This window comes from Ascaphus truei, chromosome 2 (genome assembly GCF_040206685.1).
Source record: "Ascaphus truei isolate aAscTru1 chromosome 2, aAscTru1.hap1, whole genome shotgun sequence".
In the NCBI taxonomy this organism is placed as follows: domain Eukaryota; kingdom Metazoa; phylum Chordata; class Amphibia; order Anura; family Ascaphidae; genus Ascaphus; species Ascaphus truei.
The window spans coordinates 123,258,200-123,271,998 of NC_134484.1; the positions used below are offsets into that span (position 1 = coordinate 123,258,200).

A 13,799-nucleotide genomic window follows, 5' to 3' on the forward strand; every position below is an offset into this window, starting at 1 on the left:
AGACTTACCTTGGGAATGATCTCAGGTCAGGTCGGTGGCTGCAGGGGGGGGGGGGGTGGTGTGCCAGTGGCTGCAGAGGGCCGGTTGTTACGTGGGGGGGGCATTGCGGGGGGCTGGTGGCTGCGGGGGGTGGCGGTGCTATAAGGGGGTTGGGTGGTGGATGCTACGGGTGCGGTGGCTATAGCGGTGCTGCGGGGGCTGGCAGTGCTACTGGGAGGTGGCGGTGCTGCAGGGGCTGGCGGTGCTACAGGGGGGATGGCGGAGCTACAAGGGGGTGGCGGTGCTATGGGGTGGCGGTGGCTGTGGCAGTGCTGCAGGGGGGCAGTGACTGTGGGGAGCTGGCTGTGCTGCGGGGGGGGGGTGTGGCCGGCAGTGCTATGGGGGGGCAGTGACTGTGGGGGGCCCGGAGGCAGGTCACAGCAGTTGCCACCGGCCCTGCTGCAGGCACCTGTCTGTTCCACGCTGCTGCTCAGGTGCGCGACGGGCCTCCCTCTCACGCCGGCGCGCCGGAAGCTTAACCCAGCTGATTTCCGCGCTGACTTCAGAGAGACCCGGCACCGGGTGCAGCCACACTGCATTTTGTTTTAACGGCACGCAGGGGGCCCGGGCAGCTGGGCCCCCTGACTCACAGGGCCCAGGACGCCAACACCGGTATTCCCCCCCTGTTGGCGGCCCTGGTTGTTTCTAATGTCCTTTCCAGGTTACTCTCATCATGTGTACATTTTGTACTATTACAAAGCAGGGACTGTTTTTTCTTTCACTTACTAGGTGTAGTATATACTGTTTATAGCCTTTAAGATTGCAATGTGTTATTCAGTATATCTGATAATATCAGTCTGATAATGTGGACCATGTCTGCAGCACTCACTTTGGTAGTATTGTCACGGTAGTGCTGCCCACCTACCAGACCCGTCCCTTTACTGAGGTGGGACGTATAGTAACACACACCCACAGCAGAGGAAGCGTGCCGGAGTGTGGTAGTTTGCGTAGACAGGCCAGGAGACTTAGTAAGGGTAAGAGAGGTACCTGCCGGATCCGGAGACAGAAGGCTCGTAGTAGGTGCCGAAGCCGAGGGTCGAGGAAGAGAGACGTCCGGGTAGTCGAAGGTCAAACCGAGATCGAGGGACAAGAGAAGCAGCGTAGTGATGAGTAAGCCGGGGGTCGAGAGCCAGGAGTGGAGTCGAAGCCAAGCCGGGTCAACCTGAGAAGCACAAAAACAAGCAAGAGGAGATCCACACCAGGTAAGCAGAAGCTATGCAGAGCAATGATTCCAGGGAAGAACTGGAGTAATAAAGGTGTTAGAACCAATCAGAGAGGTAGGTGGAGGAGAGGTGTGCCGTGGAGCATAAGCAGATAGGTGCGCGCTGTGATCCTGAAGCGGCTTCAGTTGTGAAGCCGGGTGGGCGTGAGTACGGCTGGAGCGAGTGCTGGGGGCATGACGGAGCTGCTAGTGAAGTGAATAAATTATACCCGGGAGCTCGCGCGTTTTAAGACCGTCCCGCGCGCGTCCCGGCCAACATGGTGGCCGTGTGTGTCAGCGTCGGCTGACACGGAGCCTGTCTGCAGAGGGGATACCGCTGGGGAGAGGAAGGGGGAGCAGAGGCAGTCCCAGGCAGAGGTAAGGAGGGGCTGTGAGAGCCCTGCTTCCTTACACGTATATACAGTAAATGTAGAAAAATGTATTGCATCAGTACATAAAAAGGACTAACAAATAGAAGGAACGAGCAACGTTTCTGACCTCCTGGTCTTTTATCAAGGAGAAGAGCTTGATAAAAGACCGGGATGTCTGAAACGTCGATCATTCCTTCTATTTGTAAGTCCTTTTTATATACTGATGCAATACATTTTTCTACATTTATATACTACCGAAGTGAGTGCTGCAGATTTTTCTACTTTGTGGTTCTACTTTATTTGGAGCCGGGTGGTGGTCCTGGTGTCCCTGCACACACCCTAGCGCAAGATAAGTATCTGTTCGATTTTCTCAGTGTATCCTATGTTATTGAGTGCCCTGAAAATTCATTGTTTATATATATATAAAAGGAACTTTATATATATATATATCTATATAGATATATATATATAGACGTGTGGTAACCAGGGGATCCTGATGACCAAAGAAGACAGCACACTGCAAAGTTGATGTCAAAAATGTGTATTATGAAACACAGGGCCGCCAACATTTCTGTCCTCACAACGGGACCTTCCTCAGGGCAATCTGTGAGGACCGAAACGTTGGCGGCCCTGTGTTTCATAATACACATTTTTGATATCAACTTTGCAGTGTGCTGTCTTCTTTGGTCATCAGGATCCCCTGGTTACCACACGTCTATATGCTACATATGGGACAAGCATCTGCCTCCTAACCAAACCGTGAGTGCAAATCTCCATACCATGACTATATATATATATATATAGTGCAGAATAAATGAGTTCTTCAGTATTAGGTGATACCTTTTTTATTGGACTAACAATTTATGTCACAGGACAAGCTTTCGAGAGTTATCCTCTCTTCTTCAGGATAATTTCGAAAGCTTGTCCTGTGACATAAATTGTTAGTCCAATAAAAAAGGTATCACCTAATACTAAAGAACTCATTTATTCTGCACTATCGCAACTGGACTAACACGGCTATTTTCTGCTATATATATATATATATATATATATAAATATATATATATATATATTTTTATATATATATATATATATATATATATATATAACGTTCCTATATAGTTATATATATATATATATATATAAGGAACAAAAAGCACTCCGTAATAATAGTCACTGGTGTGGGTGCAGATCCTATAATGAAGAATAAGCAATACGATACCGTTTGGAAACGAAATCAGCAGGCAGCACTCCAGAATTGAACAAACAAGTGTATTGAAAAAATAAACACAAAACCAACGTTTCGGTCAACGAATGGGACCTTTGTGAAGGTGGTGCCACCTAGGTTTTTTTTATGCCTTCACCCACATAACTTAAAATATATATATATTATAATATAATGAATATGCAGCAACCAAAAGCCAAACCATTGTGTCGTCAGGAGATGATGTTGTGGCTTTCTATTGTTGACCCCTTTGCAATATATGCCGTTTGTGAGAGAGGAACTACAACAAATGCCAAATACCTTTTCCCAGAAACTGGGTAGTCCCCGGAGCTGGGAAAAGCACAGTTGGGCTCTGCGTGACCCCAGGGTATTATCGTGAAGTTTCATGCTGCAAGATACAGATGCAGCAGACGTTATTGCTCCCACTGGCTCCCACACACAACGCGGTAGCGGCAGCAGACACCATTGTCTTTCAATTGAGCGCTTGAAAAGGGAGCGGGGCTAACAGGTTATTGTGTGCGCCAAGTGCAATAACATCTGTTACATCCGCACATTATATAGGAGGAGGTATTGAGCGCAAATTAATACAATCAATGTGAAATAGAGTGAATAAATGTGAGGCAATGGTACAGCACCCAAATAGACACAGTCCCCGTGTCTAAGAGATAGAGTGAGAACAAATAAGGGGCGCAAACAACACAAAACCAATAGTGAAAACAGTGTTAGGGATAGGGTTGCCAGGTACCCGGTTTTGAACCAGACAGCCCGGTATTTTGCCCCTGCGTCCGGTAAAAAATGAAAGGTAATACCGGGCATGTATGTGTCCGGTATTACCTCTCTCTGAATGCAGGGTGGATGAGGAGGGGGCGACGGCTTGTCAGAGCAGTTGCCGCCATGCCCTGCTCTCCCCCGCTGCAGGCTCCTCTCTTCCTGTCTGTCCCACGCCGAGGTGTCTGACGCATGCCGGGTTCTCTGACGTCAGTGCCGGAAGTCAGCGGGACTTCCGGTGTGCGCTGGCGTGAGAGGGAGGCCTGGTGCACGTCAGCCTCAGACACCTCGGCGTGGGACAGACAGGAAGAGAGAAGCCTGCAGCTGAGGAAGAGCTGGGCATGGTGGCAACTGCTCTGACAAGCCGCCGCCCCCTCTGCATCCACTATCCCCCTCTCTGCATCCACTGTCCCCCCCTACGCAGCCACCCCCCCCTCCGCAGCCACCGCCCCCCCCCTCCGCAGCCACCGCCCCCCCCCCCTCTGCAGCCACTGCCCCCCCCTCCGCAGCCACTGCCTCCCCTCCGCAGCCATTGCCCCCCTCCTCTATGTGGCCACCGCCCCCTCCGCCCTTCTGCAGCCACTGGCCCCCCCACAGGCACCGGGCCCGACCTGACACCACCCCCAAGGTAAGTCTGAATTTGTATACTGTATGTATTTTTGGAGGTGGGGGTATTTTGTATATGTATTGGGGAGGTGGGGGTATTTTGTATATGTATGGGGGAGGTGTTTTTTTTTTTATATATGTATTTGGGGGTGTGGGGGTATTTTTTTAATGTATTCGGTGGTGTGGGGGATTTTTTAATGTATTCGGTGGTGTGGGGGATTTTTTAATGTATTCGGTGGTGTGGGGGATTTTTTTAATGTTTTTGGGGGTGTGGGGGATTTTTTACATTTTTACACCTCTGCCTCCGATTTACACCTCCCCTCTTCCCGCTGTTTTACACATCCCCCCTTACCTTGGATAGTAGTGTATGGGAACAGCATGTAGCTGCAGCAGAATCACAGCGATGGCAAACCAGGCCTTACTAATGGCTCGGCCAGCCTCGCGTTAGTTCCTGCTGTAGTGGAGCATGTGTGGGAAAGCAGCCTGCTCTGGTGACAAAGGCCATAGTGCGCGTGTGCCGCAAGTAGGCGTGCGTGCCTGCCGCTTGTGCAATTGTGCATTCAGTTCACTCACGCGACAGGGAGGCATGGCCGTGGTGTCACCACGCTGGTTCGCCCTCATTGGTGGAAACACGGCCGTGATGGGGCCATCGTGCGAAAAATCTAATTTTTTTGTCTGCTCAAAATCCTGCCGCACACGTCGCATAGCGCGCAGCATGGCCAGACTGGTGCACTTACATGCATTTGTTTGTGCCACGCATCCGTAGCGACTGTGCCACTATGTCCGCAGCCTTGAACATCTCATCTGTACAGGTTTTGACATCGCTTGGAGCGGCAATTTCAAAACCGGTACGAACGAGACGTTTTACTCAGCCTCTCGGGACATTGGGAAAAGGGCTCTAAAACCGGTACTGTCCAGGTCACCTTATGCAAGGGCCAGCTATCTTCTGATAAAACAGTAATCTGTAGGTGTAACTGCCTCTGCATTTGTTTATCATCATTATATCCCTCTTGCACACCTCATGCATTTGCATGTCTGACTACATTTGGGCATATGCCAGTGCGATAACATGTCTAGACCACAGAAACTTTGACAGTGAAGCCAAGAAATAATAATACAGTAGCCAGAAGTGGGAAACCATCCATGCGCATTAGATTATTATTCAACAGCTCTCCTAACTGGAAGAACACTAGCATAGAAAAATGGTAAGTGCCTTCTCATGTAGAACTTATAGACAGCCAGGAAGCAGAGCAAACAGAGTGACAGGCTGTCTTATTACCATAAGATTTGTCCTGTAGGACATTCACTAAAACTGTACCATATTTAACCTGTCTTAAAATAACTGCAGCTACACTACACAGTTGGGTGCATGTCTCTTTTAGTCACTTACAACTAAACTACTGCATGTTATATTCATAACTACAGAAAATTGCTGGCAGCTTTCTACAGTGAAGGAGCCTGCTGCTTTTCAAGTCACACTGTGTACAATTGTTCTTTTGCTTCTTGGCTTTGTTTGATGTGGAAGAATGCTATGTGACAGAATGATCAATTTCATCTACTGTACATGTACACGTTGGTGTTTGACTTGAGTTTTACTGCGGTTTCCCTACTGGTTAGAACTGACTGAGTTTAGCATGTGTGTGTTTACACAGAAAATAAAGTTATATATTTTTTATTGATGAAGTAGTAAGTGTGGCATGTTGCAAAACTGTATCAACTGTTTGCTAAGTCCTACACATAACAAAGTGCAATAAACAATTGTGTTCAAGTTCAATTACAAGTTCATTCTAGTTAATGGACTGTTAAAGTGTCTACCAGTGCCAGAATGGCTAATATGTTGTGACTGAACATTTTTTTTAAATAGAAATTATGTTTCTTTACCTGTTTTATTGAAATAATAACAAACTGTTAAATAAATCAGTTATATTTGTATCTGAGAAAGGTGCTTTTGTTTCAGAAGCTTGAAAAATCATTTTAATTATCCAATAAAAAGTACCAGGTATTGAGACATTTTCTTCATTATATTTGAAGAACTTCAGTATTACATTCTATACTTAACTATACTTAACTAGAGTAAATGTTTAATAGGCCCCTGTTTAAATAAAGCAGCCTCAGAGCTCTGAGAATCCAGCAGAGAGATAGTTAATTGCAGCCACTCAATTAACTAGTCTCCACCTGAACTAATGAGAGCTCTGTAAAAAGCCTCATGTGAGACGCAGGAGAGAGATTCCTTAGCTCACATTTTGGCTGACAGAAGGAGAAAGAGGAAAGACACTGATAAAGATAAAGACACTGTCTTGAGCACAAAGGCTATGCTGCGATCAAGACATCCAGACACCCAGAGACCTATATTTTTTATATTATTATTATTATTCAACTCCTTAATGCCATTTTTAATACGTTTTAATATACGGAGCTTCTTTTTGATTTCTACAGCAGGTTTGAACACACTTCCCCAGCAGTCCAGATTGCCTCTTTTAATATACTGTATGGATATTTTCTGTGCATTTTTATACACACGCTTACAGTATTTGAAGGCTGCACTGAAAATGAATATGCTACAGCACCTAGATCTGAATACTGGTACATACTATTGAAGCATCACATTTTGTTTTGTATTACTAACAGAAACCAAATAGAAAATGAATGCTCAGAAGTATTTCTGCCTGACGAGCCCCAATATCCACCATGCCCACTCATTCTGCCTTGTAGACTCTACTGTTGATTTTTTCAGGTGGCAGGACTGGAAATGCAGGTCTGTCAGCGTGAGCAAAGACTTGTGAGCGCATGGTACTAAGTTGTCCTTTCTTTTTGAGAAAAGGCATAGTGGGTGTGACTGTGTACAGCAGTGTGTGTGTGTGTTTTACTGTGAGTGGAGAACATGTTACCCTCTCAAGAATGAATTTCTGCTTTAATGGGTCTGTTTCTCCTTTAATAGGCTTTTTTTTCCCGAATACAGCAGTTGTTAGAGCTGTATTATCAAATGAAGCAAGTGAGACAGGTTACACCAGCGGTGGCCAACTCCAGTCCTCAGTAGTTTTCAGCAGTTTTCAGGATATCCCTGCTTCAGCACAGGTGGCTCAGTCTAAGACTGAAGCAGGGATCCTGAATATTCAGATATCCTGAATATCCAGTGTCCTACAAAAATGATAGATCCAGGTGTGAGGTTCAGTGTTGCTCAGATTATTCTATTCACTGCTCAAAGCAAAAAGTATCTTGGCTAACAATTTATACTACAAATATTCAGATACTGTAGTATATTTATAATACAAATAGCCCTTGGATGTAAGGTAAGATTGTCAAAAAATGTACAAATTTAATCCATTCAGTATGTAGCCTCTGAATCACGCGGGTTTCTATAATAAATTTCATTCAAGCAATGGACGTATTTCAGCTTCAATGTTATGAAATGCTTACCTTCTGGACACGGGGAAACGTAACTGCTGTAGTAATGTCTTTGATGTGGTACAAGGTTCTTATACGTGTGACTCTACTATACTTTGTGTCATTTAATAAAACGTATTTCTTTGTTCCTTAGCTTGCTTGGGAGTTTGGCATACCATTTTTTGAGACAAGCGCTAAAGAAAATATAAATATTGAAAACGCATTTTTAATGTTGGCTGAGTCTATATACGCAAAGGTAGGTATTTTTTTAAGCTACTCACTTTACGAAACAAAAATACAATCAGTGAATGCCTACTCGGAAACAGTATAGTAACATGATTTTATTTTTGTTTATTTATTTATAAAAGGTTTTACAAGGAAGTGATACATTGAGAGTTACCTCTCGTTTTCAAGTATGTCCTGGGCATAGAGTTACTGTATGAAGACAAATACATGGTTACAAATACATGTTTACATTAAGTGAACAGGGTTATACATTATACTGTATACACGTGTGTTACACGTGTGTTACCGGGTCCATTTTTTAAAATAAAATACCGGGTAACGGTACCCGGCAAAATGAAAAGTTTTACCCGGTCGGGTACCCGGTTACCTGGACGGCACTTACCTGCAGGGACGGAAGGTGGTGAGGAAGACCGCAGCGACCGGTGGCAGCAGCTGAAAGTCTTGTTCATCTGGCGGGAGCGGCCGGAACAGAGCACACAGATGATGCCTGTGTGAGCCAGGGAAGCATGTGCCAGCCTGTAGGAGCCGGTTGTCCAACAGGAACGCTCCTGCTCCGGTCACATGCTTCCCCAGCTCACAGAGCCATCCGCTGTGTGCTCTGTTCCGGCTGCTCCCGCCGGATGAACAAGGACTTCGGCTGCTGCCACCGCCGCCACCAGGACTTCTGCTGCTGGTCTCAGATGTCGCTGCTGTCTTCCTCACCGGTCTTCTGTTGCTGGCTGCAGGTAAGTAAGGCCTCGGCCATGGTGGCGTTGAGCGGGCGGGCGCGCTCACGCTAGCCGCTCTGAAAGACATTCAGGCAATGTGTGTGGCAAGCGTGAGCAAGTGCCTGCGCCTGCTCGGCGCTTAGATGCTTGCAGAGCAAGCAAATTTGATTTTGCCGCTCGCAAGCGCGTCACGTGAGCGCTTCGCTCAATGAGGGCGAACCAGCTCCGTGACTTCGTGGCCGCGCCCCCAGACGAGCGCGCACCTATTCAGCCACAAATCGCCCGGCCGAGCAGGGCGTAGAGCACGAGCGCCAGCGCACTCTCTCAGCCTGGCCGCAGCCTTAGTGTTTAACTATTTTCAGCTGCCCTGAAATTACCTTGTGCCGTTCCCAGCCCCCTGCTGCCGGGTTCGATTAATTTCCGGGTAGCTGAAAAAGCGCTGGGTACCGGGTATTTTTCAGGTTCCCGGTACATCACTACTGTATACAAGACATTGCATGCACAGTTAAACATAATACATGTTATAGGCGATTGTAAGTGGAAACAGAAGATATCTGGTTTCAAACAATGCCCATATATCCATGTACTCAGTCAAAACAATTCCGTCTCTAACTCATTTGTGCTTGTCAAAAATGGCATACTGTAGTTATTTTCACCTGAAATTCTAAAATATCTTTTATGCACAAATAGGTTTTACATCTGCAGACCAAGCAATATCCTACTGTGTTTTTTTTTTTTAATCACTGTACTATGAGAAAATGCTTAAAAACAACACTGAATTACATTTTTAATGTATTATAGCATTTTTTTGTTTCTATAGCAACCATTTACAAAGTCACATCCCCTTCCTCTTCTGAAACAGGCGCTGACGCACCCCTTTTTGAGCCCTGCCCTCTCTCTAGCAGTGCACCAATTGTATCTAGTGACTGCCTGGTCACATGATCGTCCCCACAGATCTTTGCATTTTTGATCTTCTTCTGCTGCACTGACAGCCATTTAGTGAACCCTGGAGCCGAATCTTCACCGATCGATCACAAGAGAACAGATCGATTGGCAATTTAGCAATGATATATTATTTGGATTGTATTGGTATACATATTAAAGGGGAAAAAAAATAAAAAAACGGCAGCTTGGACTGCTGCTTTTACTTCTTTTCACGGTGACGCAAAGAGGAAAGGCTGTTTATCTACACGCCTCTTACGATTTTATGCAGACTTTTCTTCCGCAAATAAATTGTAGCAAAAGGGAGCACATATACTGTAGATACACCACACATAAGCATACATAATGTAAAAGGAGAATTAAAAAGTTTCAAAATCATTTGCACTAATATACAGATTTAGCAAGCATTATTAACCTCGTTAATGTGGAATAATGCAAGAAATAACGCAGAAAAGGAGCTAGCACGCGGGTTACTAGTGCTTTCAATAGCGCTAGCGATAAATCTTGCTGTAACGCATCTAGTTACCTTGAGTAATAACGACTGGTATATATGTAGCAATGTCAACAAATCTGTTAGTTAATAGCTAACTAAAGTGGGTGCACAAAGCAAAAAAGGTGCATTTCATCCCCGCCTCCTGCACCCTGCAGAGGAAATGAACTGAGCTGAAATGTACGCGGTTCAGCTCCAGGGATCCCGACTTCCCATGTAAGAAAATATTTGTGTATGGGCGAGACTGAGGGAATCTACCCATTACTTTTTTTTTTTTTGCCATTTCTACATGTAAGCCGTGAAAACATGGTAATAATCCTAATAATGCATTATTCATCTATTTTTCAGAGAGCATCTTTATTACTTCATCGGAGTATGGTGAATTTGAAGGCACCTAAGAAAAAGGCTACTTGTATGACTTGCAGGTGATTGAACTGCTGTTCTGGACATTTTAAAAGGAAATGCACATCAAGACTAATTATGATGTGAACAACGGAACACAGTATCTTCTCTATACACCGTAACAATGGACAATATGCCAAAAGGATTGAAGCATTGTTCTGCCTTAGATCCACATCTTTTTTTTATGGAATATGCACTCTACTTGTGTAGTCTCAATTTTGGGTTCTTGTTCTTCTGTTTTATTTGGAATGCTGAAAACAATGACAAGTTGAAATACTGAAAAATCGCAACCGTCAAGACATGATTCCAACTAAACAAGGCTCAAAAAGAGGACTACTGGTTTTGGATGGTCGTGGTCAGTGGAGACTAATTATAAATATTGTTGGGGGTGTCAATCTATATAATCCAATATTATTCGCATTTATGTGTAAGGTGCCAATGTATGCGGCAGCACGGTACAATGGAGATTATATATATATAGTGTTTTTGAACGATCAGGCCATGGCACGTTTGGTTGTTTCATCATGTAATACTCAATGAGATGTTCAGTTGAAACATTGTGGCACAGTGGTCATCTCATGTGAGGTGGATTTGCCTTTGGAATTAAATGGTAGATGTAATTGCCGAGGAGTGCCAAGTCTTCCTTCTGCCTGGGAAAGGGTAGGGGTGTGTTACTTGAATAGGCTGAATTTTGAACGGTTGAGGGACATTACGATATGTGCCATTACAATCAGGGGTTCACTGCGAGAGGTGACTGAGGAGCACAACGGCATGTGAATGGTATAATAACCATGTACGGTCTGAGATCACTGAGATCCCAACATTTAGCTGTACTCCTTTGGCGCAAATAAAAAAAAAATGGGCTGTTCCTTGAGTGGGGCAAATGACTTGTAGAGTTCGTTACCTAAATGATGACTAGAGGATGGTAACAAGGCTGTTTTATAGAAAATATACCTTCTTAACTATCTAAAAACTTATCAAAAATATATATATATTTCAAAATATTTATTCTTATCTATCCTTTTGACAGGACCTATATTTTTGAATGGATACTACATATACGTTTTTCGTAGTTGAGCTCAAATATATGTATATATAGTTTGATGGGGCTCCTTACATTTTTTTTCGTGATTTGTGCACTTGCTTAGGTTTTTAACTCTATTGTCTAAAATAATTCCCAAATACACAAACTATTATTTTATATCTTTCTGTTTTGAAAACGGCTAATCTACTGCACATCCTTCATCTGTTGCAGTTATTACTAGCTGCATAATGAATTCTGATAAGATCAACACAGATGTTCACCTCCCTTAAGTATTAACTGATTTATATCCGTATTTACTCCTCATATACGTTTCATACGAGTGTGACTCGTCATGACTTGGGGTGCAAGAAGGGTTTGAAAGAAAATCATGATAAAGAAAAATACCCATAGAAATTGTTTATTGAACCATAATTAAACAGCTTTATCAGGGAGCAAAGATCTTAAATCGTGACCTGTTGCACTTATGGATATAAAATAAGTGACAAATTTTGGGATACTAGTGCCCGGCATTTATCCTATTACAATTTACTAATGGATCATGGCCCATAATTACTAAGCGGTGCTATGACAAAAGACACTTGCTGGTGCTGGAAGACACTTTCTAGACCTTTAAGTACATAGGCTGTAAGGTGCCTCCTGGCGCTGGATGTTGCCTTATGGCTTAGTGCTGCTTACTGTAGTATCCCGTACTACAGATGCAGCCAGCAGTATCCGATGACTTGCCTGGGAAAGTACTGTGGCAATCTCACAATGCTGCAACATTTCTGTGAGATTCTGCAGCCAGACTAATGGCCCATAGGATTAACACAGCGGGACCTCCACTGTGTTAAACCGATGGGCCATTAGTCTGGCTACAAAAATCTCACAGAAATGTTGCGGTTTACTGGGAGATTGCCCCAGATTTTCCAAGGCAAGTCATCGGATACTGGTGACTGCATCTGTATGCCCGTATCATAGTAGATGGGGTTGAAAAAAGACATGTCCATCAAGTTCCACCTATGTTAAATTTAGACGACAGATACTTTATCCTATATTTGTATTTACATTATTTTGACCTAGAACAAGGGAAGCATAACCCCCAATTGAAACATTATCCAATGCTGTCTCAGAAAGGGAGAAAATAAATTCCTTTCCATATATCAAACTATTGCATTGCCAGTTAAGCACCTATATTACAGTATATCGCTGGATACATTGCCCTCTGTATCAGGGTCGCCAACAGGGGGGGAGAGCCGGGAGAAGTGTCCCAGGCCCAGTGGCTGTGGGGGTTCTGGCCAGCCGGAGCTGGAAGTTGGGCCCGGCCACAGGTCTGGACCAACTTCTCTGCCCGGCTGCCGGTCCTTTCGTTGCTGCCGTTACCCCACTCCCCAGCCTGCTCTCCCTCACTCTCTCTGCCTCCGGTGCGCGCCGGGCCTCTCTGACGTTGATGCGCGCCGGATGCTGGGCCCAGGATGCGGTGCGGGACAGTGAGGGAGGCCCGCAACTTGGGAGACTGGGGGTGGGGAGTTGTATGTATTTGGGGGTTGGGAGGGGTTTGTATGTATTTGGGGGGTGGAGGTTTTTTTTGTATTGGGGGGTGGTTTTTTTTGTATGTATTTTGTGTGTGGGGGGTAATTATTGTGGGGGGATTGTGTATGTGTGCCCGTGGGGGGAGGGAATATGAGTGTGAGGAGGTGGGATTGAGGGAGCGGGATTGAGTGAGGGGGGTAATTGATGGAGGGGGGGGGGTGAGGAGAGAGGGGGTGTAACAGAGGGAGTGATGAGGAGAGATGGGTAAGAGTGAGACATGTGGGGAGAGAAATACATGGGAAGAGGGGGGGGGAATAGAGGAGGTGGCTCCTGAGGTGTGAAATAGGGGGGGGGGGGGGTCGCAAGACCGCTAACACAGGGATTGGGGGGCTATGTCAAAACTCTTGTCCTGGGTACCCAGGGAAATCTGTCGGCGGTCTGCTCCGTATATTTATTTCTCTTTGATGTATCTGCAATTTTCTCTTTGCACAGCTTGAATAAATATGTTTTGCAAACTAAAATACTCATGTTTACTGCCCCATCTTTGAGCTTGAGCACTACATCCTGGCTTCCTTGTCCTGACTTCCTTATCGGGCTCCCTCACATTCCAGAACAATTATTTTGTGTCTGTATGACAAGTCGTGCTAACTCTGCTTGTCAGGAATGCAAGAACATAAGTACCAAAAAACAATTCTATCTAAAGCTAGCCAAACATTTTTTTTAGAATCTGGTTCATAATTTGTCAGCTTTGAAAAATGTAGGCCTCACAATTGTAACTCCTGAATGCACAACAGCTCCAAAAATAATATTCAATATATAGATTTCTCAAAGACCTGTGGTCGAAGTGTAATAGTACTTGGAGGC

General features: G+C 44.9%; 1 protein-coding gene across 1 annotated transcript in view; it reads left to right on the forward strand.

Moving 5' to 3' along the window:
• Nucleotides 1-12,950, forward strand: part of LOC142486017 (ras-related protein Rab-10-like) — a 44,714-nt gene extending 31,764 nt beyond the window's left edge. Inside the window, exons 5-6 of the mRNA XM_075584682.1 lie at nt 7,749-7,850; nt 10,328-12,950. Coding sequence (XP_075440797.1) covers nt 7,749-7,850; nt 10,328-10,408 — 183 coding nt within the window. The 3' untranslated portion in view covers nt 10,409-12,950. The remainder of the gene's footprint in view (nt 1-7,748; nt 7,851-10,327) is intronic.
• Nucleotides 12,951-13,799: the final 849 nt, after the last annotated feature.